The 25,963-nt window shown below is 37.5% G+C and overlaps 1 protein-coding gene across 4 annotated transcripts in view; it reads left to right on the plus strand.

Annotated features, from left to right (window-relative positions):
• Positions 1-25,963, plus strand: part of LOC122063136 (cyclin-C1-1-like) — a 28,512-nt gene that overhangs the window by 2,082 nt on the left and 467 nt on the right. For 3 of the 4 annotated variants that reach the window (XM_042626817.1, XM_042626819.1, XM_042626820.1), the window contains exons 4-10: positions 6,712-6,751; positions 7,363-7,407; positions 21,530-21,648; positions 21,769-21,883; positions 23,469-23,513; positions 23,966-24,113; positions 25,429-25,820. In XM_042626817.1, the coding sequence (XP_042482751.1) occupies positions 6,712-6,751; positions 7,363-7,407; positions 21,530-21,648; positions 21,769-21,883; positions 23,469-23,513; positions 23,966-24,113; positions 25,429-25,530 (614 nt within the window). In that variant the 3' untranslated portion in view covers positions 25,531-25,820. Of the gene's footprint in view, positions 1-6,711; positions 6,752-7,362; positions 7,408-21,529; positions 21,649-21,768; positions 21,884-23,468; positions 23,514-23,965; positions 24,114-25,428; positions 25,821-25,963 lie in introns of those variants that run through there. The other variant, XM_042626818.1, reaches the window with a different exon arrangement.

Raw genomic sequence — 25,963 nt, forward strand, 5'->3', positions numbered from 1 at the left:
TTTTTCCTACCCTAGAACCCATCACTGAAGATAGAAAATTTGAGCCCCTTAAGGTTTTAAAAAATGAAACCAGATATCTCGAAGGGTAACTAGTGGCTGAAGAGCGTCGTGTGTCATAATAGTGGCGAGAAAGGCCACTTTGGCAGCGAATGGACTAACAAGACCCATCCGCTGACTATATTTGATAAGCTATTGGCAACTATGAACAAGGCTGATGTGGATATTCCTGAACCTATACCTGTAGATCTAGATGACGACCTCGATGGTGGTGATGATGAAGATGTTGAAGCTAAATCCTCTAGTCTTACTCCTTTGCCAATAGATTAGTAGAGAAGGCTCACCTCTTCTGATAGAATTTAGAAGGGTATCGGAACAGAAACTAACCTCATCTCTGCAGATTTAGTTCGAGCACTTAACTTCCCACTTAAGCAGCTTTACAAGAAGATCTGTGTGGGGTTTTGGGCCTAATGTTAGAGAAAAGGCCGGTGCCTTCGTCTGAGTTGACCTACAGTTTGGACCACTTCTAATGTAGAACTAGGTTGACAAGTCAAACCAAGTCCCAATATTGCAGGATCTAATCAAAGAACAGTTCCAAACATGATAGGACTGCAACATGGCTGATCAGAAATAAAGATCGAAAACAGATCTGGGAATCACGAGTATCAATTCCAGACTTGGGTTGCTGTACCCAGAAGGTTAATCAGATACAAGAGACATAACAGGAGCTGAACTAGATGGAGAATAACTCAATATCCATGACAATATCAGATAATATAAGGACAGAAATAGGGTCACTATCGATCTCAACAGAAAACTCAGAATATGCCCAAAACAGGTTCTTGAGACAAAAATAAGCTTAACAGAAACTGGATAGGTTAGCAGGGAATTGTAGATTAGTTGGATTATGAAATAAGACTGAAACAATGGGTAAACATGAGTAAAATGATCAGAGAATAAAGAACCAAACAGAACCCAATAATGATCTCAGTTGAGATCAAAATTAAGTTAAAAAACTCACCATCGAGCAGCAAAGGGAGATTTTTGCATAACAGACAGACCAGTGGTCTGATTAACCCAAAATTAGGATCGAACCTCCCTCTTTATGGAGGTAATACTTGATCAAAAGAAGGGTCCCATCAGGTGGTTGGTTCGGTCAGCGTAGGGATTGATTGGGGAACAAGAAAGAGAGTTTCAGAACTGGAAAATAGAAAGTATTGCAGATCAGTAGTGTGGTTTACCTGGGATGAAGTGAGATGGAATTTGATACCATGGAGTGCTTGAAAATAGTAAGAGAAAAGATAATAAAATAGAAGAGGACCTCTCGGGCTTCCCACCAGTTCCATCAGGCCTTGATCAAACACAAGACAAATCTCCATGGAAAAGGCAGCAGCAGCTACAACAATTGTTTTTTATTCCAAATCTTCGGGGCTTAATGAGCCTCCTATTCTTTATTTATAGTGCTAATGGGAGGGATTACGTCCTAGAAATTGGAAAGTTCCAAAGAAGGAAACTCCCAATCGATTCACTCTAATACATAGTTTCTAAAATCTGAAAATAGAAACAATGGAAAGGAAACTAAAAACTAATGACTTGACTCTTAAGAAACAAATATAACTTAAATTGAACCAACATGGTTTATTAATGAACCAAACCAAATAAATCAAAATAAAAGAAACCAAATACTAATCCCGTATGCAACCAAAATACCCCCAATTTAAGCCCATAAAAGTGACCTATTACACACAAAACCCCATAGAATGAAGGCCCAACACATATACAACCTAACTCAGGACTTATTCCTAATAAAACAAGCCCAGTTAGGTGAAAAACCTGTATCAACTTCACCACCAAGTGTCTTGCCTAGTCAGCCTTTCGCTGCATTGTGATGTTCTCTTAGGGCGGCCTTGTCAATAAAAGGTGGGTCATCTCTACGATGATGCACAAAACACCACCAAGGTGAAACAAGCAGGCCGAACATTTCTGATGTTGCCTCACGCGTTGATTGCAGCCATAGTTGGCACGACGCTAAGGCAAACCAAGGCGTTGGAGGATTGCCTAAGCGCTTAGGCGACAAGGCGACCCATTGTTATTTTTTAGGGTAATTTATAGCACCACCCCCTGGAGAAGCCACTATTATGGAGACACCTCCTGTTTAATACCAAATTGCATTCACACCCCTTGCCGTCAGTCATTGTTAGGGAATACACCTCAAGTGCTGAAATCAGCTGGTTTATTTTTTATTAACTACCAAAATACCCTCGTAAAATGTAAAGTACTTGATGTACCCTTCTCTTCTCTTAACCCCTAACCCTATCCCCCATCGTCTTCATCCCCAAACGTGAAGAGGAGAGCAGCGGCGGTAAATCTCGAGCTCTATCGGCTGTACGCCCCATCTACCCCTCAGCCTTTAACAGCAAAAAACAGCAGCATCAACAATGACGGTTGAGGAACTCCATAGGAATTGCTTCGGCCTTCGAATATGCTTCTGCCTTCGCTTCGGTTTCCTCTTCTTCCGGTTCTTCTTCTCCTTCCAAACTCGCCATGGATGACACTCAAGACCCGTCTCTGCATCATCGGCAGCAGCCCCGCTGCTCACACTGTGGCCATCAACTCAAACCTGCTTTTTTATTTTTATTTAATAAAGCCATGATGAAAGAGAAGAGAAGAGAAGAGAAGAGCCGAAAAAGAGAAAATAAAAAATTAAATATTATAGCGAAATACTGTCTCTGATTCTGTTATTTTTCTGCATTATTTTATAATTTTCTTTTAATGTAGACAGAAATCGAAAAAATAAAAACTCAAACCCATCCTTTTTAAAGGTTGGATGGCAATGATATTGCCCCCGGTGGTCAACTCACCACCATCACTGAGAACTTTCCTGGCTTCCTCGAAGGTATCATGGACATGGAGCTCATGGATCACTGTCGCAGCCAGTCCTCCACTTCGACACCGAAATTTTTACCGAGACCGCTACCAAGGTCGACTTCTCCACTAACCCTTTGAAGGTTTTTACTGATTCCAAGTCTGTTATTGCCAATGTTGTTATTGCCGCCACCAGTGCCATCGCGAAGCGTTTGAAGTTCCCTGATTCGGGTGATGGATAGGGTGGGTTCTAGAATCGAGGGATCTCTGCTTATGCGTTTTGTGAAGGTGCGGCCCCCATATTCATGGATAAGCCATTGGGTGTGATCGGAGGAGGTGATTCCACTATGGAAGGGAGGTCTTTCATGCCGTCAAATACGCTCTAGCGAAACCCTCCTTCCATTGACCCCCTGTCATGTGTTTTAGTCAAAAGGGTAAAACCGTCATTTCAAATCCTCACTCAACAGTGACTTACGATAAGGGATGTGAACGTAATTTGGTATTAAATAGGGGGTGTCTATAATAGTGACATTCTCTAGGAGATGGTGCTACAAATTACCCTATTTTTTATTTTCACTATTTTCTAACATTATTTAGTGTGCTACATATACCATGTATCATAAAAAATCAACATGAAGCCACATCAAGTCATAAAAAATTAACATTAAGTCACATAAAATCAGAGATCAATATTAATTCATAAAATATCAACATTTAGAGAAACGTTTTTGTTCTATAATAAGTTTTACTGATCAAATGATTTTATTTTTACTTGAGACTTTTTGTATTAGGTATAACACAAAACCAATTTTCCAGCATGTCTAAGATTATTTTAATCTAAGTTGTAGTAATAAAGTTATGTTTAGGTCAAACTTATTTTAAAGTGCACGAATGCTATTAGAATCGTCTGAATGAAAATAATTTTAAAGACATCAAAACAAAAAGTTTAATTTGCTGGACTTTTGGTTTTTAGCAATGCTTTACCATGGTAAGATTTTTAAAATTTTCAGAATTGAGAAGAACCTCAACATTTGAAAGTTGAAAATCACCCCTACAACCAAAAATCCAATTTTTGTTCTTGCACTGGGGGGTTGACATTTTATCCTTTTGGAATTTGATTTTTAAACCATTTTTATTGGATTCAAATAGGGGGTATTATTTATGAATAATATCTTAAATAAATGAAATAAGAAATATAAAACCATTTATTTAAATGATATTTGACATAAATAAGTCCAAAATATAAGTCGACATGTGGTGCAATAAGGAAACAATCGCCTAGGACCCGGGCAAATTGCATGGACACTAAGGCGTGGCGACGCCTTGACAACTATGACTGCTGTGTTTTAAAACACAGAATTGGGGATTGCATCATTCCTTGCCGGTTCCGATCTCAATTGGCTGGAATCCGTCCCAAGAATCCCAAAATCGGCCCTCAGATCTGAAAACTCACTGATTTGTAGGGTTCCTTGGCATGAATCTTCCATATTGGATCGACCAGAATTGGGATCGGTTATGACCGATTCCGATCTGAATTGGACTATTTACTGGTCCGCTTCCTGATTTTTGAAACCTTGGTTGATGATATGCCTCAACCATGACAAATTTTTCCTCCTACTGCTACAGGCCAGTCTATCCTTCAAACTCATGGAGTTGCAGTCCGACTGTCTTCCCCAATATATGTGCCACCTCAGCAATGAGATAACTACAGGGGCATTTTGGGTTCGGTCGAGTTCTTGTAAGGGTGGGCAAGTTGATATAGTTGCATGATATTTTTTGTTTGTTTTTCTTGGAAAGTAGATGGTAGGAGATTTTATTGAGTTTCTTGGTTGAGAAAGAGTTGTTTAGGAGTCTTTTTCCGCTTTATATAGAGGCATGTAATCTATGTTGAAGAGAACATTTGGTTTTGACTGAAATTCAAGTTTGAGTTTACCTCTCATGGCTGAGCTGTGTGACTGCTCTGTTCTTTCTTCTACCATTTTCTTCCTCCTATCTTCACTTCTACCTGAATTTCTTAAATATTCTTCACCATACTCTGTTTTCCTGCCGTAGTTACAGCCTCAAACTTGAGGTCGATCTCCCTCATCCCCTTCTTTCTCTCTCTACAACTTTGAGAGAGCATTCATCACCCTAGGGTGACACTGCATGCAATTTCTCTGCTGAAAATCTTGCTTGAACTAAAGACTACAAGCTGAACTCAGAACCAGTCCTGAGTTCTTCTGCAAAGACTAGTTTCAACATTTTATTTCTTTTGATTACTTGTTGTTTGGTTTGATTGTTGCTTGCATGCAATAGATCCAATAGTTAGCTCTCTTTGCCCTAGATTTCATGTTGATTGGATTAGTTTGAAATGAGATCTATCGACTGAAACACAACTGAGTTGCCACTGATTGCTACCCTCGCGTTCCAACATGAGGTTGAAGGTAACATTTTGTCCTCTTAATTACAAGTAAGCCCCCAACAACAACAACAACAACAACAACTCAGCCTTATCCCAACTTAATGAGGTCGAAGCCCCTCACTTATTAATATTACTTAAAAATCTTAGGAATATTCTATTCAAGTTTTATCCCCTTAATTAAATTCTAGAAAATACTTTCCCTTCTCGGCTTAGTTATCGTTGAGATGTATATCGAGCTTGCAAAGAAGGGGCTGCTGGTTCCATCAAACTAGACCAGACAGCTCCAATGTTGGCCCATCAAACCAACCCAAAACCAAAAATTACAGTTCATGTGAACAATACCCGTGAACAGTGATCTGGTCCTTTTTTTGTTTCCTTTTTGTGATTCTTTGTTAACAAGTAGTGAAGAGTCAGATCTAGTTTCTAAAAGGGTCTTTTATTTCTATGTTTATTGTTTCTTGGTCACCAAGCTTTTAATTTTACCAATAGAGATTTAGTTTCTATTTTCATTTCTTATTTTAGATCTTTCTATGTGATTGAGTCCAAGCCTCTATTATATAAAGAGGCATTGCTGTAATATAAGGAGAATAGATTGATTAATGAATTTGTTTGTGAGCTATACTTACTATTTTGGCCTGAGATAGGTTGTTCATTAATTGAGAGAGTTGAGGGTGAGATGAGATAGCCATCCCTATCCCCCCTTTCTTCCTCCATCGGTTCTTCCTTTCTTTCTTCTTCTTTTTTTTTTTTTTAATTTTTAAAATTTTATTTATTTATTTATTATTATTAACGGTCTTAAGTGAGTTTGAAGCCCTCTAAGATTTTGCTGATCAGAAGACACACACAACCAGGCTACAAAATCCAGCTTCAGGGTTTTCCTGGGAAGAATTTTTGAGTGCGTATCTCCCAGACCGGATCTCTGATTGCTGCAGTATTTTGAGGGTTTATTAAGACATTGGGAGGACCAAACGATCCAAATTTGAGGATCATCTGACGCTTCCAACTCCAGTTCTTGAAGAATCACCGAAAGTTTCCTTTTTCTTTCAACCAACAGATTTCTCAATCCAGCCAGCAGAATTTGCTCACTTTATTATAGTTTGTTCCCGCATATAGGATCTCCATACCATCCAAATTTCAGCCCCAATGGAGTCCTAATTGGTGAGATACAATTTATGCAAGATTTGACCTAAATCTGAGTCTAATTTCAGATCTGTTTTTACTGTTGAATCTGATCTATTCTAAGTCTTGTTGGAGTTTATGATAGATCCTCCTGCTGATTACATTGGTAATTAGTATGACATCATTGTTGTCTTTCACAAAAAATTAATTACAAAATTGCCATTGCTTCTTTGTATCTGTAATTATTGTGGGCCCATAGCAATCCAAATTTAAGGGTTTCGGAACTTGGTATTACATGACAATTTCTAAATTTTGTTTTCTTATTGCAGATATATGGAAGCTTGCTCAAAATGTTAAAGTTCGGCAAAGGTCTGGCACTTTATGTTATTTTTTACCATTTCATGATTACCTCAACAAGAGTCGTTTATAATGTGGAAATGTCTGGTCAATTCTTTTGTCATTCTTTAGCTAAGAAATGTTTTTATCTAAATATTTGTGTAAAGATACATGCATATATATAAACCTCCAAAATTGTGACAATAAGGAATTATCTTAACCATGCTGTAGAATTGGTCTACAAGAAGGTTATCAAAAGAAAGTTCAAGGAAAAAGTTAAAAACTTTCAGTGATGGATCTACATGAATTGGATCCCTTATTTGTCGGTGGCTAATTTTGGGTCATTTTCCATCATGGAGTCATTCCATATTGGGGTGGTGTAATTAGATATCATGCTAATCTCACACATTAGATTCACTAATAAGGCAAGTTGGTGACATTATTAGCAATACACCCAGTTGAGCATATTGCTGACAATATACTGTCTATTAATCTTGTGTATCACAAGCTCGTCAGTTTTGCTGAATCACGGATGTGACCAGTCTATAAAATATGCCTGTGATTTATACAACTTAACTCAATGAAAACCTTATCTTACCACTTGTGAATCTACATGATATCTAATGAACTAGTTAATCTTTCAGGGTTGTTGCTACTGCAGTTACTTATATGAGACGCGCCTACACAAGGTATAGTGTGATGCCTGAATCCTGATAGTGGTATGAACACCCTTTGCTTGTCACACATGCTTTAATTGCACTATAATGCTTTTGATTACTATAGTATTTATATAATTCTTTTTACTTAATAACTCATACTTTAGTTACATTAGAGACATGTCTTTTTACATAGCACTCTTTTTTTTTTTTTTTTTTTTTCAAAATTTTTTTTCCTATTCTTTCCCTTTAAAAAATAAACTTGTAAGCATAAGCCATTATAGTGTACTGAGGTAAGCATTGATTAAAGTGCTGACGTTCACTTCTGAATAGTTATCTCTTGATCCTTGTGATGAATGGTAAAATGTATCTAAGAAAGGGAATATATTATGCAATATTTTACCTATCTCTGTCATGTTTCTTTATGGCATCATACTCTAAATGCTGTTACTGAGATTGCTGTTTCTCACCTAGAGCTAGAAGTGGTTAAATATCTCTCAGACTGCCAGAATTAGAGCCGGTTTCTCATTTGTGCAATGAGTTTGGAAATGGTGGAGAATAACTCTTGTGGGAAAGATCAAGCTATAGATTTCAAAGTATTATTTGTTAGTCATATAATTCTGCTTCCCTAGTTTCATCAATGCTTGTGTATACATGGACAATTGACAGAACAACACATAGGTTCAAACTTCAAATGTAAAATTTGTTAATAGAAGTAATCACGGTGATGCAGATTTGTGACTGAACCTGCTTGACCATTCAGGCCATCCAGACTGAGAACTGGACCTGAATTAGGATCTGGATCTAGTAGGATATTTAGGATTTTATTTAATTTGTTGGGATAATTATGTAATCTTTTATTTGGGTAGGTCATATAGGAGATTAGATTGCGTTTTCCAGTTTCCTTATTAGATGTAATTTCTTTTCTTTTAAATATGTTTGTAATTAGTTTGAGAAGTTAGCTGAATATGGAATAGAAATTTTGGCTGAGCGTTGCCTGTGTTTGTGCTCTCTTCCTTCCCCTGCAATATCCTTCTCTCCTTCTCTTCTTCTTCCCATCTGTTGTTTTCTGTTACTATTCCTTTCTCTGTTTCTGGGCAGTACCCACAGTCCAGATAAGAGTACATCGAACTTTATTGGTTCTGCTCCTTTCACCTTGATAATTTTATATGCTGGTTACATCCTTGGGGCTATTCTGTCTGCAATATTTGGAGTCATTATCTTGCATGACCTGTGAGTTCCATGTTAAGTTTCTAATTCGGTTACTGTCAGAAATGAGTTCAGTCCCTTCTAGTTCCTTTGCTGTTGGCTGTTCTGACCTGATTGCTGTCCTATTTGGGAGGATTATTAGTGGAGACTGGAGATCTACCGCCTGGAATTTCAGATCCAGCCATGACCCTGTGAGAGAGTTTGAAGGTCTGAATCTCCGCTATTTTTTTCTGGTTGCATCTTGTGGTAAGAGATAACTTCCCCTCCCCCTACGATATTCTACAGCTTTAATTTATTCTCTCACTTTCCAATTTTACCCTCCCCGATTGTCGTTAACCCCTTTTGTCCTATAATTACATTTTGCTTCCAAGTCTGTTGAGAAACTATAATTTCTATTACCTTTTTGGTCCTCTTTCCCTTACCTACTAAGTAAACCCATGGAAATCTAGTTTATTACAAGTTTGCCATTTCCTTCTAGTGCTTGGACTTTTGTTGAATTTGTGGGCCCATAGAGAACCCAAATAGGTTTTTTTGACCTGCGTTCCACATCACATTGCCACAGTACCCAACCACAAAGGAAAATGATCAAAGGATGTAATTCTGGCCAACAGAATTTGATTTGTCAACAGAGTTGAGAATGCATATGGACTACTCTTCCCGTATTTTTCCTGATAGAAGGAGATAACTTCTTGAGGATGGGAAAATAAAAAGCATGTGGCAAATCACCCTGATGCTGTAACAGTTTCTTGGATTTTCATGAACCCGTTTGGAAGCCCAGAACGAGACAAACAGGATCCAAATCTGGTTTCGTTCTAGTAGGATATTCACGTGTTAATTTCAGGTTAATCTTGTAATTTTTTTATTGGGGAAGTTAGATGCATAGGAGATTTGTTTCTTAGTTTGAGTTGTTTTTCAGTTCCTTATTGGAGTCAATTCTAGTTTTTGAAGAGCCTATTTATATGCAATTGTGTTCATCAATTAATCAGATTTGAATATGGAATGAAGAGTTGAGTTAGCCTTGCAGCTGTGAGTTGTGTGTGTACCAGTTAGTTTTCTTGGATTGTCATGAACCCGTTTGGAAGCCCAGAACGAGACAAACAGGATCCAAATCTGGTTTCGTTCTAGTAGGATGTCTACGTGTTAATTTCAGGTTAATCTTGTAATTTTTTTATTGGGGAAGTTAGATACATGGGAGATTTGTTTCCTTGTTTGAGTTGTTTTTCAGTTCCTTGTTGGAGTCAATTCCAGTTTTTGAAGAGCCTATTTATATGCAATTGTGTTCATCGATTAATCAGATTTGAATATGGAATGAAAAGTTGAGTTGAGTTAGCCTTACAACTTTGAGTTGCGTGTGTACCAGTTAGTTGATCATTCCCTTCTTCCTTTTCCTGTTCTTTTGCTCCTCTCTTCTTCATTCTCTACTCTTTCCCTGCATGTGATTGTACCTTTCTTCTTCTTATTTCTTTCATTTATTACTGGAGTTTTTCCATACTCTCGGGCTCACGTTTGTTTTGTGTGGAACCTGCAGCCCCCTATATTGGATTGAGGCATCGAGCTTCATCAATACGGTTCCTTTCGCCCTGTGATTTGGATTCCTCACCTAAGCGATCAAAACCCCAGAGTTTCTTACCCTAAATCCTTCACTGTCGTGAGTTTCATCATTAGTTTCAGACCTGGTTCTAAACTACGGCCAGGGTCTGTTTTTGGAAACTTCCTATTAATATTTAAGTTGCTGAATCCAACGAATGTTGGGATTGAAAAGGCTATGGATTAGCGACCTATGCCTGGAATTTGACGTTGGTTGGTGCTGTATTGAGAGAGTTCCATTGCCTGAAATTAGATATGTTCTACGACAACCAAACGGCATTTGTGAGGAAGAACGTGACTAATTTCGAAAATTACAAGACCAGGGTTTGTGATAATTACACAAAATCCATTCTTTTATAGTTATTTTTTGTTTTATCCCACCCTAGAATTGTCTTCTGAATTAATTCCTAATTTCTCCACTATTTTTTACTTACTCTTAAGGACTTGGACTTTCCAGAAATTACGGAATTTCCATTAGCTTTAAATCTTGAGCCGTTAGGAAATTGGATGGGCCCATAGCAACCCAAGACTAGGGTTTTAGAACTTTGGGTTTACATTATTTGGTGTCGGAGCCTAACCTGTCCATCTGTCCATATATACCTATGTTTTCTAGACTTGAGTTTGCTTGTCCAGTTGAAGAAAACTGTTGTTTTATTCATTAGTGAAGGGAAATGTCAGAATTATGTTTTGCAATCCATGTTGGAGATGTCATAGATAATATGAGATCATCATTGAATCTATAGGTGACATCTTTATCGAATTTTCGATTCTCAATATTTTGATTGTGGTTGCTGTGAGTTGTTTGATTCTTCCCAACATATCATTAAAGTTGGTTGACAATGGTTGGAAGCAGGAAACGATGTAGTTGATCGTGATCATAGTTTTTAAGGCAGTAAGGCGATGGAGGGTCTTTCGGAGTGCCTTAGCGATAAGGCGGGTGGACTAAAGCGTTCCTATGTAATTTTTTTTTATAAAACCAATCTATTTGGCTCAAATCCTAGTTGAATCCTATTACTCATATGCTAAATAAATATTAAAGGTTCATATTTATACCAATGTAAGATATTCATCAAGAAAACAAATCAATAAAGTGAATAAACTAAGTTTATCTTCATCAATCATCAATCATCAATCATCAATCATCAATCATCAATATTCAATCATCAATCATTAATCATCAATCATCTTAACATATTAACATATAATATAAATACATAATTATGAAACATAATTATAAATATAAAGAAAAGAAGACATAAAATATACAAGTATTTATTATACTTACCTCTATGATGCCAGAATGAGTGTCTAAACCCTAAGGTCATCCACTATATTTCTACTCTTGTCAAAGAAGTAATTAAGAACTTAGAATTAAAACACATTGAAAGAAAAAATCGAGATGCCAAATTAAATCGATGAGAAGTGACTAACATGGGGATTCTTAATCATTCTAAAAAACTTCAATGAAGAAAAAACATAAAATAAACTAAAATGCTAAAAATTTAGTAAACAATGAAAGTAAAATGCTTAAAAGTTCAAGGACTTAAAAAACTTCAAAGTTCAAAGACTCAAAATACTTCAAAGTTCAAAGACTCAAAGACTTTCAATCCAAATCAGTAATAAATTAAAATCTTCTTGTTCTGCATTCTGTTGCTGGCTTGCATCATTTGGAGCTATGCCATAATCATCCTCAATGTTTTCGTCATCACGAACATCCTCTTCACTCATCTTATCCACTTCTTCATCTGAAGAATCCTCAAGCTCAACCCTCCTACCACGCTGGGTATAGAAAAGATTGGTTCCACTGGCAAATGCTGGAACCCTCTTTGGTCTATTGTGGCCTTGATATGATGAAGATGCCCCAAGTGCTCTATCAACATCTCTCCAAGTGAGATCATTCTCAGGATGAACTAATTCATCCTCTAATTCACCAATCATCCACTCATTACTCCAATTAAGCTCATCAAGCAACGATGGATTGTAGTTTCTGCATTGTTCTTTTCTTTCTTGGAACCTTGCTTGAAGTCAACGATTATATTGAATGTAAACAAGATCATTTAACCGTTGCTGCTTTAATGCTCTAACCTATTTCTCTTCTTGGTGTGAATCTAAAAAACATTAATAATATGAGGTTATCTACTTATCTTCAATAAAACGATATTAAGCGAAGTACAGGTACCCAGAGCTCAATACTCACAAATTCAAATGTGCTCCAATTGGGCTCACAACCGGAAGATGAGCAACAAAGACCAAGTATGCGCAATGCAAGCTTTGAAAGGTCAGGAGTAGTACTTCCATGTCGAGACCTCCAAGTGACTATAAATATATAATATAAAAAAAAAACAAGTTAAGTAAAAAATCAGCATACAAAGTTCTAAACTAATTAGAACTTTAAAAGGAAATATACTTACTAGGATTCAACTTGTCCCTTTGTCTAATCGCCATGTCCTTTGAAAAACTTCCTTGAGCAATGGTATGCTTGTCAATCTGGAGAATGATCTTATCTTGCAAGGTCTCATCAGGCACCAACCTTGCAAGAACATCATTGAAGGCATCACTTGCTTTTTGAGCTAAGTCCAACTCATTGTCTGGATTATCTGCTATTTCCTTAAAGAATTTGTTTGGAATGAGGAAAAAAACAGCTAAATATATTGGTCCATCCATCATAGTCTCACAAAGGTGATCAACAATCCCTATGATTTTCTTCCATTTCCTTTCATTGTCTCCAAAATTTTTTTTGATGTTCTTCTTTGCCACTTGTATTGCCATATATATTTCAGGCATAGTAGGCAACTCATCACCATCTACAATCCTCAAGAGTTGAAGAAGAGGTTGTGATGCTCTTATACAATCCATCACACCATTCCAAAATGTTGTAGCAAACATAGTCTCAGAAGCTTTCTTCCCTGCCTCTGTAGATGCAAGCTTAGAACGGGACCATTCATCATCAACAAATAATTTTTTCAAAGATTATTTGTGCTTGTATAGGCTCTGGAGTGTTAAAATGGAAGAGGCAAATCTAGTCACTCCAGCCCTCACTAAGTCTCCCCCTGTTTTTTGCCTCATAGCTTCAAGAAGGTGAGTGTGCCTATAGATGAATGCAATTAATTTCCTGCCCTTCGATATAACAAACATATAAGAGCGCAATTTGCCTTTTTCCTCCATCATAAGGTCTATGCAATGAGCTACACATGGACTCTAAAACATCCTCTTCCTTTTCTCCATTAGTAGTCAACCCGCTGCAACATAGTTGGCAGCATTATTAGAGACTACTTGAACCACATAATCTTCACCAATCTCTACAACCTTACTATCAAGTAGCTTAAATAACATTTCAGCTGTTTGTGATTGGTTAGATGCATCCACAGACTCCAAAAAAAAAGTCCCTTCCAGACAGTTGGCAAGAAAATTAATTAGGTGCCTTCCTCTCTTGTCTGTCCACCCATCAGACATGAGTGTGCACCCATATTTCTTCCAATATCCTTGATACTTCACCTTTAAGTCATCAATTTTATTCTTTTCAGACTTCAATAGAGGCCCCATATAGTCATGAATTGAATGGGGCTTGAAACCTGATCCATATTGACCAATAGCCTCCACCAATTTCTCAAAACTCCATAACTTCAAAGCATTAAATGGAACACCGCTCTCATAAGCCCACCTTGCAAAGTAAGAACGAAGTTTATCTCTTTCTTCTTCTCCTCTTACACGGTTCTCCATTGTTGTCTGATATGGACTTTTATCCCGCCTATCTGCAACCACTTCTTCAGGAGTCCTCCTCACATGCTTATCCATGGGACCCCTTACTTGTTTGGATTGTGCTTGAATGATAGCTTTATTTCTTCTTGAAGTTGTCCCAGAGCTAGGGATAGGACATTAGACCCCCAAATTGGATACTATATTCTGTTGTGGTCCCGTTACTTCTGTAGGTTCATCACTAACATCCAAATCATCAAAACAATCAAGGTTCCTCTTCCTCTGGTTCTTCAAGATTGCATCTCTCATCTCTTTAGCAATTGCTTCTGTTGTTTTCACACACTTGGCTACATCTCCATAGCCACCAATAAGATGTTGCTTCAATTGTTTTATTCCTCCCTTGATATCCTTCCCACAAAGGGTACACTTAATCCAATTTTTGTCTGATATGTCAGGTCAGTACCCGTATTTCCATCCAGGATCATTTGATTTAGCTCTCTTTTTTGGATCATTGCTTGGATCAATCGTTGACTGTGCAATAGCTGCAGTATTTGTATTTTCACCCCCACTGCTACCACCAATTGTTTCCATAGATGAGTGGATTCAACTTGTCTCTTTGTCTAACACTGTAACGCAAAAAGGTAATCAGAATAAGAAAAAGGTAATAAAAGGGAATATTACTACTATGAGGGAATATTAGCCTATTAGGTAATAAGGTAGTAAAAGCAAATGCCTCCATTAAAGAGATATGGGAAAATCAGAATAAGAAAAATAAAAAAATACCCCAGGAAAAATAACCTAGTTGTATACTTACGTATCCAAAGATATGAGAAATTGAGAAGACGGAATAATAATTATAAAAAAAAAAAAAAAAAAAAAAAAAAAGAAGAAGCACATGGAGACATTAACATGATAACATCAGAATCCACTCATCCAGTTGAATACATAAGTTAACTCCATTCAAGTTCCTAGTTTTCAGTTTAAAAATTAGAAGACAGATTAGAGAAGAATGGAAGAAAAAATTAGAAAATACTCAACATGGAAAAGTAAACAATAACATAGCTGAGAATTGCATACAGAATTACAGATAACATATCAAAGTGTGTGTGTGTTAAAGACTTAAAGGGAGTAGAGGCTGGCGGCTATCATTAACTATTTCTAGTCTAAATATAACCAATTAGCTTCTTCTTGTCTTCTTGAAAAGTGAAAACAATACTTAAGCAAAATTGCAAAAAGCCTGTTAGCTAACTTCATTGCATCGGAAAGAATAAGCCAGAACTTTCAATACAATTATTATCACTAAAAGTCTAAAGCAAAATTAAAAATAATGAAGAAGGAAGAACAAGGAAGAAGGGAGAAAACACACAGTAACTCGTAAGACTCACCATAGGAAGAAAAAAAAAAACTGTTTAAGACTTGAGAGTCGTTACATGAGAGTCATGCGACTGTAACGACTCTCAAAGTCTCACCGTAGGAAGAAGAAAAAAAAAACTGTTAAAGACTTGAGAGTTTACTGTAACGACTCTCAAGTCTCACCGTATGGTGTATGATGAAGATGAAAGATGTAGGAAGAAGGGAGAAGAAAGAAGAAGAGAGAAAAAAAAAGAAAAGCGCACAAAGAAGATAAGAAAAATCAGAAATTAGAAAAATAAACAATAACATACCTAGAGAGAGTGGAAGGAAACTTCGCCGGAGGTCGCCGGTCGTTGCCGAAGGTTGTCGGAGGAGAATAATAGTCGCCGGAGAAGTCGTCAGAGAAGAATCGAAGGAGGTACGAGGGAGTGAGGGGCCTCACCGTTGGCTTTGGGGTTTTGCAATTTGGAGTGGAGACTGAGAGATGCGATTTGGGGTTTTGTCTTCTAAGTTATAAAGTTTTTTATCCAATGCATCACTTGGGCATCAAAACTTATACACTTGCCGATGAGAAAATTTAATTTGGAATCTTCATCAAGCAATTTTAAAATGTGTTTAAAGAAAAAAAAAACCCATAAGGTGACCGCCTTTGTCGTAAGTCGTCCTAAGGCGTCGCTTAAAACGCCTTATAGTGCCTTATGCTATAAGGCGACCGCCATAGCCACTTCACGTAAGGTAGAGCACTGCCTTATTATCTCTAGACCGCATCAGCGCCTTAAAAACTATGATCATGATAGAAATTTGTGCATCTTAAATCCTTCTCACATATGAGTCTATGGTTTAAGATATCGGTCGAAACATGCAGTTTAGACGAAACTGAGAAACTGAGATGAAACCTGGGCTCGAAATGGTATCCGACCAGGTTTTGGTTGAAACCTTCAACCCAAACCTGGTTCAACCTAGGCTTTAAAGTTACATATCTCTCACGAAACCTGTTTGTTTCAACATGTTTCGATGTAGAACTTGAATATCTGGCTACAAAATTGGAGGTAGATTTGTTTCAAAATGCTCCCTAGGTTTAGAATATTTCAGTGAACAACACTAATTTATGCCTAATAGCATTCAAGTAAATCACTTATAATTATTTCTCCATTTACTTAAGATTTTATTCTTAAATAAGCAAACATCCCTCCAAATGTATCTAACAAAAACAGTCAAAAAATTCAAATTCCAAAAGGATAAAAAAGTCAACTCTCCAGTTCAAGAACAAAAACTGAATTTTCTGTTGTAGGATAAATTTTTTAACTTTCAAATGCTAGGGTTTTTCTCAAATATAAAATAGTTATAAATCTTAGTGATAAATAACAACAGACTTAGCCTTATCCCAACTCAATGAGGTCGGCTACATGGATCCATAAAAAAGGCAATGAAATAGGAAAACAGTCCACGCATAGTCGGGGGAAGGGAGAAATGAAAGGATGAAAGATGAGAGTAAGAGGAAAGAGGCGCAACCCACACAAGCTAGGAGAAACTCGGCTACATAGGTTGGCTACATAGATCCTTGCCCTCCAATAGGCTCTATCCAAGGTCATACTTGGGACAAGACTAAGACTATGCATGCCATTCCTCACCACTTCGCCTGTGGTCATTTTGGGCCTGCCCCTAGCTCTCTTAACTCCTTCAATTTGATTCAAGTCACTCCTCCTTATAGGAGTGTTCTCAGGCCTCCTTTGAACATGGCCATATCACCTCAATCAGCATTCAGGGACCTTGTCCTTAATCGTGGCAACCCCAAAAACAAAATAAGAGAAAAGAAAGTCAAATAAAAGTAAAATGAGAGTAAAAGTGAAGAAGCACAATCCATCAAGATAGGAAGATCTCAGCTAAATGGGTTGGCTACATGGATCCTAACCCTCCAGTAGGCTCTTTTTGTGGTTATACTTGGGACAAGTCATAGACTAGGCATGTCATTCCTCACTACTTACGTGGTCATTTTAGGCATGCCCCTAGCTCTTTTAGTTCCTTCAAGTAATCAGATCACTCCTCGCTGAGGCATTCTCAAACCTCTGTTGAACATGGCCATACCACCTCAAATGACTTTCTCAGAGCTTGTCATTAATCGTGGCAACTCCTAGATCAGTTCTAATATGCTTATTCCTTGCTTAATCCTTCAAATTTTACCGCACATCTATCTTAACATCCTCATCTCTGCAACGCACAGCTTTTCTATACGACACTTCTTAATTACGCAACATTCCGCCCCATACATCATAGCCGGTCGCGCAACAATTCAATAGAATTTCTCTTAAGCTTTGAAGGAATATGCCGGTCACACAACACTTTGGATGCACCTCTTCACTTCATCCATCCCACTTTCTATTCGTGAAACATCATCCTCTTTCTCTCCCCTACCCCTGCGTGTGATTGTACCTTTTTTCCTTCTTTCTCATTAACCAATTTCTTCTTCTTATTTCTCTATTATTACTTGGGTTTTTCAATACTCTTGGGCTCACCTCTGTTAGATTGGTTCGAATTCCATCAATACAGTTCCTTTCACTTGAGATTTTGATCTGAGGAAGCCCTCCCCTAGGCGATCAAAGCTGATGCAGATGCCTTGGCTTGGCTGGACCGGATTGACCCAGTATGGAGGCCTAAGCCAAGATACAACCAACCTAAACCGATATTTTGGTCTGACAAGGGTTGGTAGATGATAATTAGGGAAGCAATCTTAGAATATAGGATTCTCTTTGTTTTAGAAGTAAAAACTAAAAGAGTATTATTTTGATTTCCAATTTTAGTTAATTTCCTATTAGACAAGTTTCCATTATTGAGATGTATTCTCTTATTTTTATGTAATCGACGGACAATATTGGGCAGATTGGGATTTGAAATTGAATGATATTTGGTTGAAACTTTGGTAGTTTGATTGATCGTGTGACCTTCCTTCCCTCTTTGTTTCTTCTTATTCTTCTTCTTGGTTTCCCTGATAGTTGACTGTAGCAGCCTATCAAGTTAGGTTCAATCTTTCTTCATACCCAGATCTGTTGGTTTGAGACTTGGAGGAGCAGTAGCAAGCCTCAAGGCGATTCAGATATTTGAATCTGAGATCAAAAGAACTTCTGATTTGTGAGTTCCACAGCAGCCAGAACTGATATTCACCCTATCGCCAGATCTGGGTGAGTCTTCGTGTTCTTGGGTGGGCAGGTTGACGGGGAAAGCCTTAGGGGTAGGGAAGAATACCCGAGGTGATCTCTGAGTTGCAGGGGAGACGGAGGAATCGCATAAAGAAAGGGGGGAAGAATCACTCACACACAAAACATAAATTCAAAATAAATTCACTCTAAGTTGTCCATCGGTTACAGCCTATATATAGGAAAATAGAGACATGAAATTAGAAACTATTTAGAAGTAGTATCCAACCCAAACTAGGAAACAAACATAAAAGGAAACTAAAGCAAGGAAGAAGTCTTAACTCTTACGTTTAAGTAAAACATGAAATAAAAGGCTACTAGGAAACTACTACTTGTTCCAACAAGGCTACTAGGAAACTACTACTAAGTTCCAACCCTTGTTGGACCAAAACCCTGGGTTGGACTGGTTCCTCTTGGCTCTTGGCTTCCAAAGCCGGTCATGCTGGTCCAATCAGGTAACTGCAGCCTTATCTACATCACAGGTTGTGACGATTCTTTACTTGAAATATCAGACCAAGCTGTGACAGATAACGAGGGAGTTCCTTCTTTTTTTCGTTCTCTGTTCTACCGCCTCTCGTGTGGCTGTCTAGAGGTTGAAGACAACCCCCAAACAGAATCATGAGTTTGCTAATTTCTTCTCTTTTATTCTGATTTCCTGTCATACCCTTCTGTTTTCCTTTAATTCTCCCATCTCCCATACTTCTGTTTTTCTTCCTAGTTTATCCCCACCAAATAACTATTAATTCCCTTCATTAGTAATCTGGTTATTTACAACTCTGCCATTCTCTTTATAACTTCTGTTTATTTACAATACTGCCACTGCATCTTGGTTATTGAGTTCTCTTATTTGGGTGGGCCATTAAGCGAACCGGTTCCAGCTTTCTAACCCGGATCTGCATTAAAAGCCCTAGAATTTTATTTCCTAAATCGTTCCCTGTTGTGAGTTCCATCATCATGTTTCAGACCTGGTTCTAAACTACAGCCAGGTCCTGTTTTCAGTGACTTCCTATTAATCTTCAAGTTGCCAGGTCCAACGAATCTTTGTTGGGATTGATAGGGCCATGGGCAAGCAACGTACACCTGAAATTTGACACTGATTGATTCTGTATTGAGAGAGTTCCATTGCTTGAAATTAGGTTTATTTTTCCAAAACCAAACAGCCATCACAAGGAAGAAGATGAATAATTTTGATAATTATCAGAGTAGGTTTTGACACAAAACCCCTCCTTTCATAGTTTTCGTTTTATCCCATGGTCCCACTCTATATTAAATTCCCAAATTGTTCTCTGAATTAATTCCTGATTTCTCCACTATTCGGTTTACTTAAGGACCTGGACTTTCTCAAATAATTGCCATTGCCTTTAATTCTTGAGCCATTTAGCAATTGGGTGGGTCCATTGTGATCCAAGACTAGGGTTTTTGAACCTGGGGTTGCATTACACTCCCTTCTGCTAAAAATGTCCACATAGTGATACACCTTGCAAAATGAATCAATAATTGGAAATATACAGAATATGGCAAGACTTATTTTCCACTTTTTTTTTTTTTTTTTGGGTGTTGGGGGGGTGGGTTGAAGAGGTTTGGGGGTGCACACTGATTTCATATCTGATTCCTGTTCTGTTGAAAATGACTCAACATTGTATAAACAAACAATAAAGGGGTCCAAAATGATTATGTAATGAGCTCCAGGCCACATGGATGTTGATTTTGAATACTAATGACCATTTTCCTTAAAGTCTTTATCCATTGCTTTGTGTAGCATTGTATATGTGGATGATGAGGAAATGGGATGGTACTGTTGTTGGACCCTTCAGGGCCAGTTGGGGAAGGAAATTCCAAGAGGGCACTACTGTTAGAAGTTCAAGATGGGGCGGGTTTGTTAGTCTTAATGAGTTGTAGTCGAGGCATAATAGAAAATGATTCAGCCAATATTCTTTGGTGGATTTCTCACCCCATAAAGGAACTCATTCCTTTGATCAGTCCTATCCGGCTGAAGATTTCTTAGTCACATTTTCAACTTCAGTGGAAGCACATTGATCCAATGGAATTTTAAAATGGAAACTCTGTTCATCCCTCAAAAGATCCCAGGTCTCCAATGACCATTTCATTAAAGGAACTCCTGTCAAACTTTGAATTTGTTTCTCTCACTAAATTAGTTTATGAATACTGCTGTTGCAAGGCAACTATGGTTGGTAATTCTAGAATTACAAAAACCTTCCAAGATACCCTCTGATAAATGACTAAGAGGTCTTTCAAATCCTTAATTAGAAAAAAAAAAGGGGGAGTGGGGAAGGAGGAAATTTTCAAAATCTAGGTCCGACATTTTCATTTTCTGCTACTTCTTCATCGAGTCCCCATGCTCCGACAGAAAGCAATCAAGGTTGAATGTCAAATTCGCCTCGACAAGGGGAGCTGTAAGTAAGTGTGGTCAATTTGGGTCATGGTATCAACTTTAATAGACATTTCCAATCCATCAACCTGGCAACTAATTGAATAGGATAGGTGGCTAGGGCTTCGACATCTACTGGTGTCTTATGGTTTGAGTTTGGCCCTAAATGGCCTTGTGGTTCTTTTATGGTTATTGTCTTCTATATCTCCTTTCTAGACTGGGTTTTGATAATTTCATTAAAGAAATATTGTGTTGATCAATTTAAGACTCTAAACCAGTTCCACACCACCCCCCCCCACCCCCCCCCCCCCCCCACCCAAAGAGTAAACGGGACGAATTTCTCATGTATTTTTCGTATTAATTATGATGTATAGAAACATGTTAGATATAAATTAGGCAGAAGCCACATGGAAGCTTGTGAATGTGATTTCTGCTTGCTTTGTTTTTTGGATAAAATGATCTACTGTATAGCTTCCATATGCTTTATTTATTTACAAGGCTATGTGGGCACAAGCTCTCTCCTGATTGCTTGTTATTTCTCTTACCCGAACCTTGCTTTGCTTTCATTTCATTTTGTTCATTTGTCTTTCTGGTTCCTGCATTTCAGATTCTGTCTATGTTGCTTTTCTGGCCAGTTTTTTTTAGTGAAGGATGTTCAGTTTCAGTGATCATTTGAGTCTGGATGCTATATGTTTTTAAGCTAAATTAATTTTCAAATTTCTGCTTTCAGAAAGAGTATGACAGAGTATGATCCACGTCTAGTGGCTCCAACCTGCTTGTACTTGGCATCTAAAGCAGAAGAAAGCACAGTGCAGGCTAGACTTCTTGTATTTTACATCAAAAAATTATGTAACTATTTATTATTACTGCACCAGATGCTAACTTATTTAATTTTCTCCAAGATTAACATTAACCTTGTATTTAGTAGGATTTGTTACTTAGGGACTGCTTCTTTGCTTCTTATTGCAGATACGGATGATAAGTATCGGTATGAGATCAAAGACATCCTTGAGATGGAAATGAAGATTTTAGAAGCCCTTGACTATTATTTGGTTGTTTACCATCCTTACCGTTCTTTGTCTCAGTAAGTTTTCTATTATTTCTTTCTTTTTTATTTATTTTTTATCATGAATTCGAGATTTTGTGGTCTGGATTAGTAATACTCAATATTGGTTTATTTCCTATTTTCATTTTTTAATGTCTTTGCCCCATGTGTGACAAAATTATTCGTGGAGTTAATTAGGGATATTGTTATAATTTTTTGTTCAGGTTAGATATGTTAGTAGAACTAGAGTTTGAGTCAAGTTCCAAATCTATTTTCAGTTTCAGTTTAGAAACGAACGGGGAGTTCTTTTCTTTAATTTCCTTATATATGTGACAGTTAAGAAGACAAAGATTGGTTTAAATGAATTTTATTTGAGTTGTTACGCTGCACATACGTGGCTATCCTCTTCCTCTTTCCTTTGTCCGACGTTCTCAGGTTTGGTTACTCCTTTTCCCCCTCTTAATCTGTTCTTATTTCTTTTTCAGATTCCTACTGCATCCAATTTTTTGAAGTAATTATTAGGTCTCCTGTTTTGATTGGTGGTATAAGAAAAAGGAAAACTGTTGGATCTACTTATCCATAGGCCATTTGGTCTGAGATTTTGAGGGGTGTTCATAGTCAGAAGTGGGACTTATCTTGCTAAGTTTCAGTCCAAAATAGGAAGAAGGCTGGTAGATCGAAGTCTTCAACCAAGGCTGACCAGAAACCTCTGCTTACCGCGACTGGCAGGATTTTTTTTTTGTTTTCTTCCAGATTGTTTGGGTTTTTGGGTTTCATATAGTTGGGGATTATCATCCTTGGCCTGAATCTCAATTCAATTGGTGTTGGATTGAATGAGCTTTCTCAGCAATTCATATAGGGTTTTTTCTGGTTCTACTGCTTCCGATGTAAGGAAGAAGGACTTCGTCTTATTGTTATCAAAGACAACTTTTATCCTATTTATGCAAGACCCCTCATATTACCAAGTTTGTTTATTTCATCTCCCATCTTTATTTTAGTTCCCAGAAAACCCTCCACTCTTATGTTCCATTCCATTTTGATCCTTTCACTTGTTACTTTACGTAATAGGTACAGAATTGCTTTAGAAATTACAGAATTGCCATTGCTTCTTTGTATTTGGAAATGTTCAGTTTTGTGTGCCCATAGTGATTCATGACATCATTCATATTTAAGGGTAAGGAGAAGACAAGAAGTAGAAGGGGAGAAGGAGAGGAGAAAAGAAAAGAGGGAAGAGAGGAGATGTAAGAGATGGGAAATGAGGGAGAGAAAGCTCTTAATTTTGGTTAGTTCACAAACCATGAGACATGACATGATATTTATAATATTCTACCGAAGTGGAACAACAAAAACAGACAATAACCTTCAGAGCCAAACTTGACAAATATAATTACTGTGGAAGCCAGTGGACATCAAATAGCAGAACTGCATTAGAAATCTTCTTTCTCTTCTTCGTCGTCCTCTTGTTTTATACTGATTACCTGTTCTGGATACTGTTTCGTTGATATTAACATTGCATGTCTTGTAGAAATCTTGGATGCCCCTTAACCATCTGGTAGGATGCCTATTTATTTATTGATTGATATTAAATATGGATCTTATAACTGTTTCTCCTTTTAATCGACAGGTTACTCCAGGATGCTGGTATGACAGATTTAACTCACTTATCTTGGTAAAGATCCACTCTCAATAGATACTTCATTTTTGAAACAGACATGTATATCAGGAAAAAAATTCCCTATTATTTTATGTGAGGGATGCATCAAAGTTACTAGGAGATAGGTGGTTGAGCTGCCGAGTTACTTCAGCCACTGTATATAGTATATATATTTTAAGGCTATGCTGTATAACTTTCTCTGGACTTGAACTAACATATCCTCGTATTACTTTTTAGATTCATTTAATGATTCATCATTGTATCAGGGTGTCAGGCCTCTCAGAGTTTTCTTGTCTGGCACCTATTATTATCTCTGTCTGAAATTGAAAGATTGCAGGTTCTAGTTTCTGATTTTATGTGTATATGATCAACAAGAATTGGCTGGGTTTTGTTCTCTGTTGAGATGCAGTTGTGCTTTGGTGGAAAATGCCTCTTTCCGATCTAATTAGTCATTTTGGACCACACAGGGGTCTTGTCAATGACACCTACAAGATGGATGTTATTCTCATCTATCCACCATACATGATTGCATTAGCCTGCATACACATTGCAAGTGTACTCAAAGAAAAAGACTCCACTGCATGGTTTGAAGAGCTCCGCGTTGATATGAATGTGGTAAGGCTTACCTCGCAACTAATTTTTTTATTACCGTTGTGTTACTTTTCTTTCCCCAAGCCTTCGTTTTTAACATCTCCAGAACCCAACTTTGAATCTATATTTTCCTTGTGTTTTCTTATTGATCTTATGGCTTGCCTCTCACTTAAAAGGTTCTCTCTGAAGAGAACTAAAACTCTCAAATTATGGATCGAGGTTCAATCTAAAATCAATTGGTAAAAAAAGAAAGTTGCAGTGGATGGTAGCTCCTGTATATCACACACAAAGGATGATTCATTACTTGGTAAAAAGGAGATTCATTACTTGGTAAAAAGGAGAAAATCTTTTAGGCACTGGTTGTCCACCCATTGTCTTGCCATCACCTCATGGTGTAGTCCATTGGATGCTTGTGCAATCCTGAACAAATTTTTGAGCCAATGAGATTTTTTATCTGAAACTTTTAAGTCTGATGGTTTATTTGAACATCCTCAGGTATAGATTAAGTAGTTTCCACCTGTATTACTAGGACTCCCACACCGAAAGAATGTATGCAGGGAGATAATTGGGACGGTGTGACCTGTCTCGTTTTTTGTAAACTAAGAAATTGGAAATTATTGGATCCATTTTACAGATACTCCTTGATGGGCGGATCAAATATCCGGAGTCGAGACACCTTGCTATGGATTTGCCATTCATATGACAATGGTTTTGCCACCGCACTTGGATAGGAAACTATGCTTTCTTCACTCCTTTCATACTTTATGATCTTTTTTAACATTTTAAGTAAGAGAAACAAGAATCACCGCCAGATAAGAACTCTGAGACCTCTGATAGCAGACACCTGAAACTAGAGAATTAACAAACACGAAGATGCATGCTGGCAGTGATGTGATGGGCCTACACACCTTGGTAAGACTCAGGTGCTACTGATATTTCATGACAGTGCAATTTGCCTTCTAAACTAATTGTAAACTCACCTTTTGTGTCTGGGAAAAAATGTGGGAGATTAGGTTGGGTATACAATTCAATATATAAGGTCAAACCATCTGGAGGACCCTGAAACTTTATTGGTCCTCATATCAATAAAAACTTCCTTATGATCATTTTTTTTTTTGGGGGGGTGTTTGTCGGCTAGCATCATGTTCTGAAAGCTGAGTAAACCATTATTTGGGGTTGGTGATGAGTACTATCTACCAGTCTCTGACTAATTTTAAAGAAATTGTTTTCAATATTTACATTTAAAGCCTTGGCAGAGTTGGAGTTGCTCACCAGCACCAGAATTGTTTTTTCTTTGTTGCCATTACTCAATTTGATTTAATTGATGTGGGTTCTGCAGGTGAAGAACATTTCAATGGAGATACTAGATTTCTATGATAGCCAAAAATCGATCACAGATGAGAGGATGAATGCTGCCCTTAACAAGCTAGCTTTAAAGTAATTGGCCAAGCAATTATTTCAGGTTCATTCATGTCTACCTTTTAACATGCTCTTGGAGACATATGAAAGAAGGGTGTCAGCTAGCTTAGCTGGTAAGGTTGTTTGCTTATTGTGGCAGAGACTCAGGATCCGGGATTGGATCTTTCTGTGAATGGGGTCGGGTTGGATGGTGGTGTTATGGGATGGGTATTCCTTGTAATATCCCACCCCCCCCAACCGAACAAGAAAGATGTTTTTCACCTTTATGGACATGATATGCAAGGGATTCTAATGGCCAGTGATGTTTTTTAAGTAACTTGTTCTTCCACAGGGAAGTCCCAGTACACCCCTTTCATTTTTTTTTTTTTTTTTTTTTTATGTGAACTAAAATAAAAAAGGTTTCTACATCATCCCATACAAAAAACACATAAGTTGAGGTATGGGCTTTCATCTCA

The sequence above is a fragment of the Macadamia integrifolia genome, unplaced genomic scaffold, assembly GCF_013358625.1.
Source record: "Macadamia integrifolia cultivar HAES 741 unplaced genomic scaffold, SCU_Mint_v3 scaffold1208, whole genome shotgun sequence".
Taxonomy (NCBI): domain Eukaryota; kingdom Viridiplantae; phylum Streptophyta; class Magnoliopsida; order Proteales; family Proteaceae; genus Macadamia; species Macadamia integrifolia.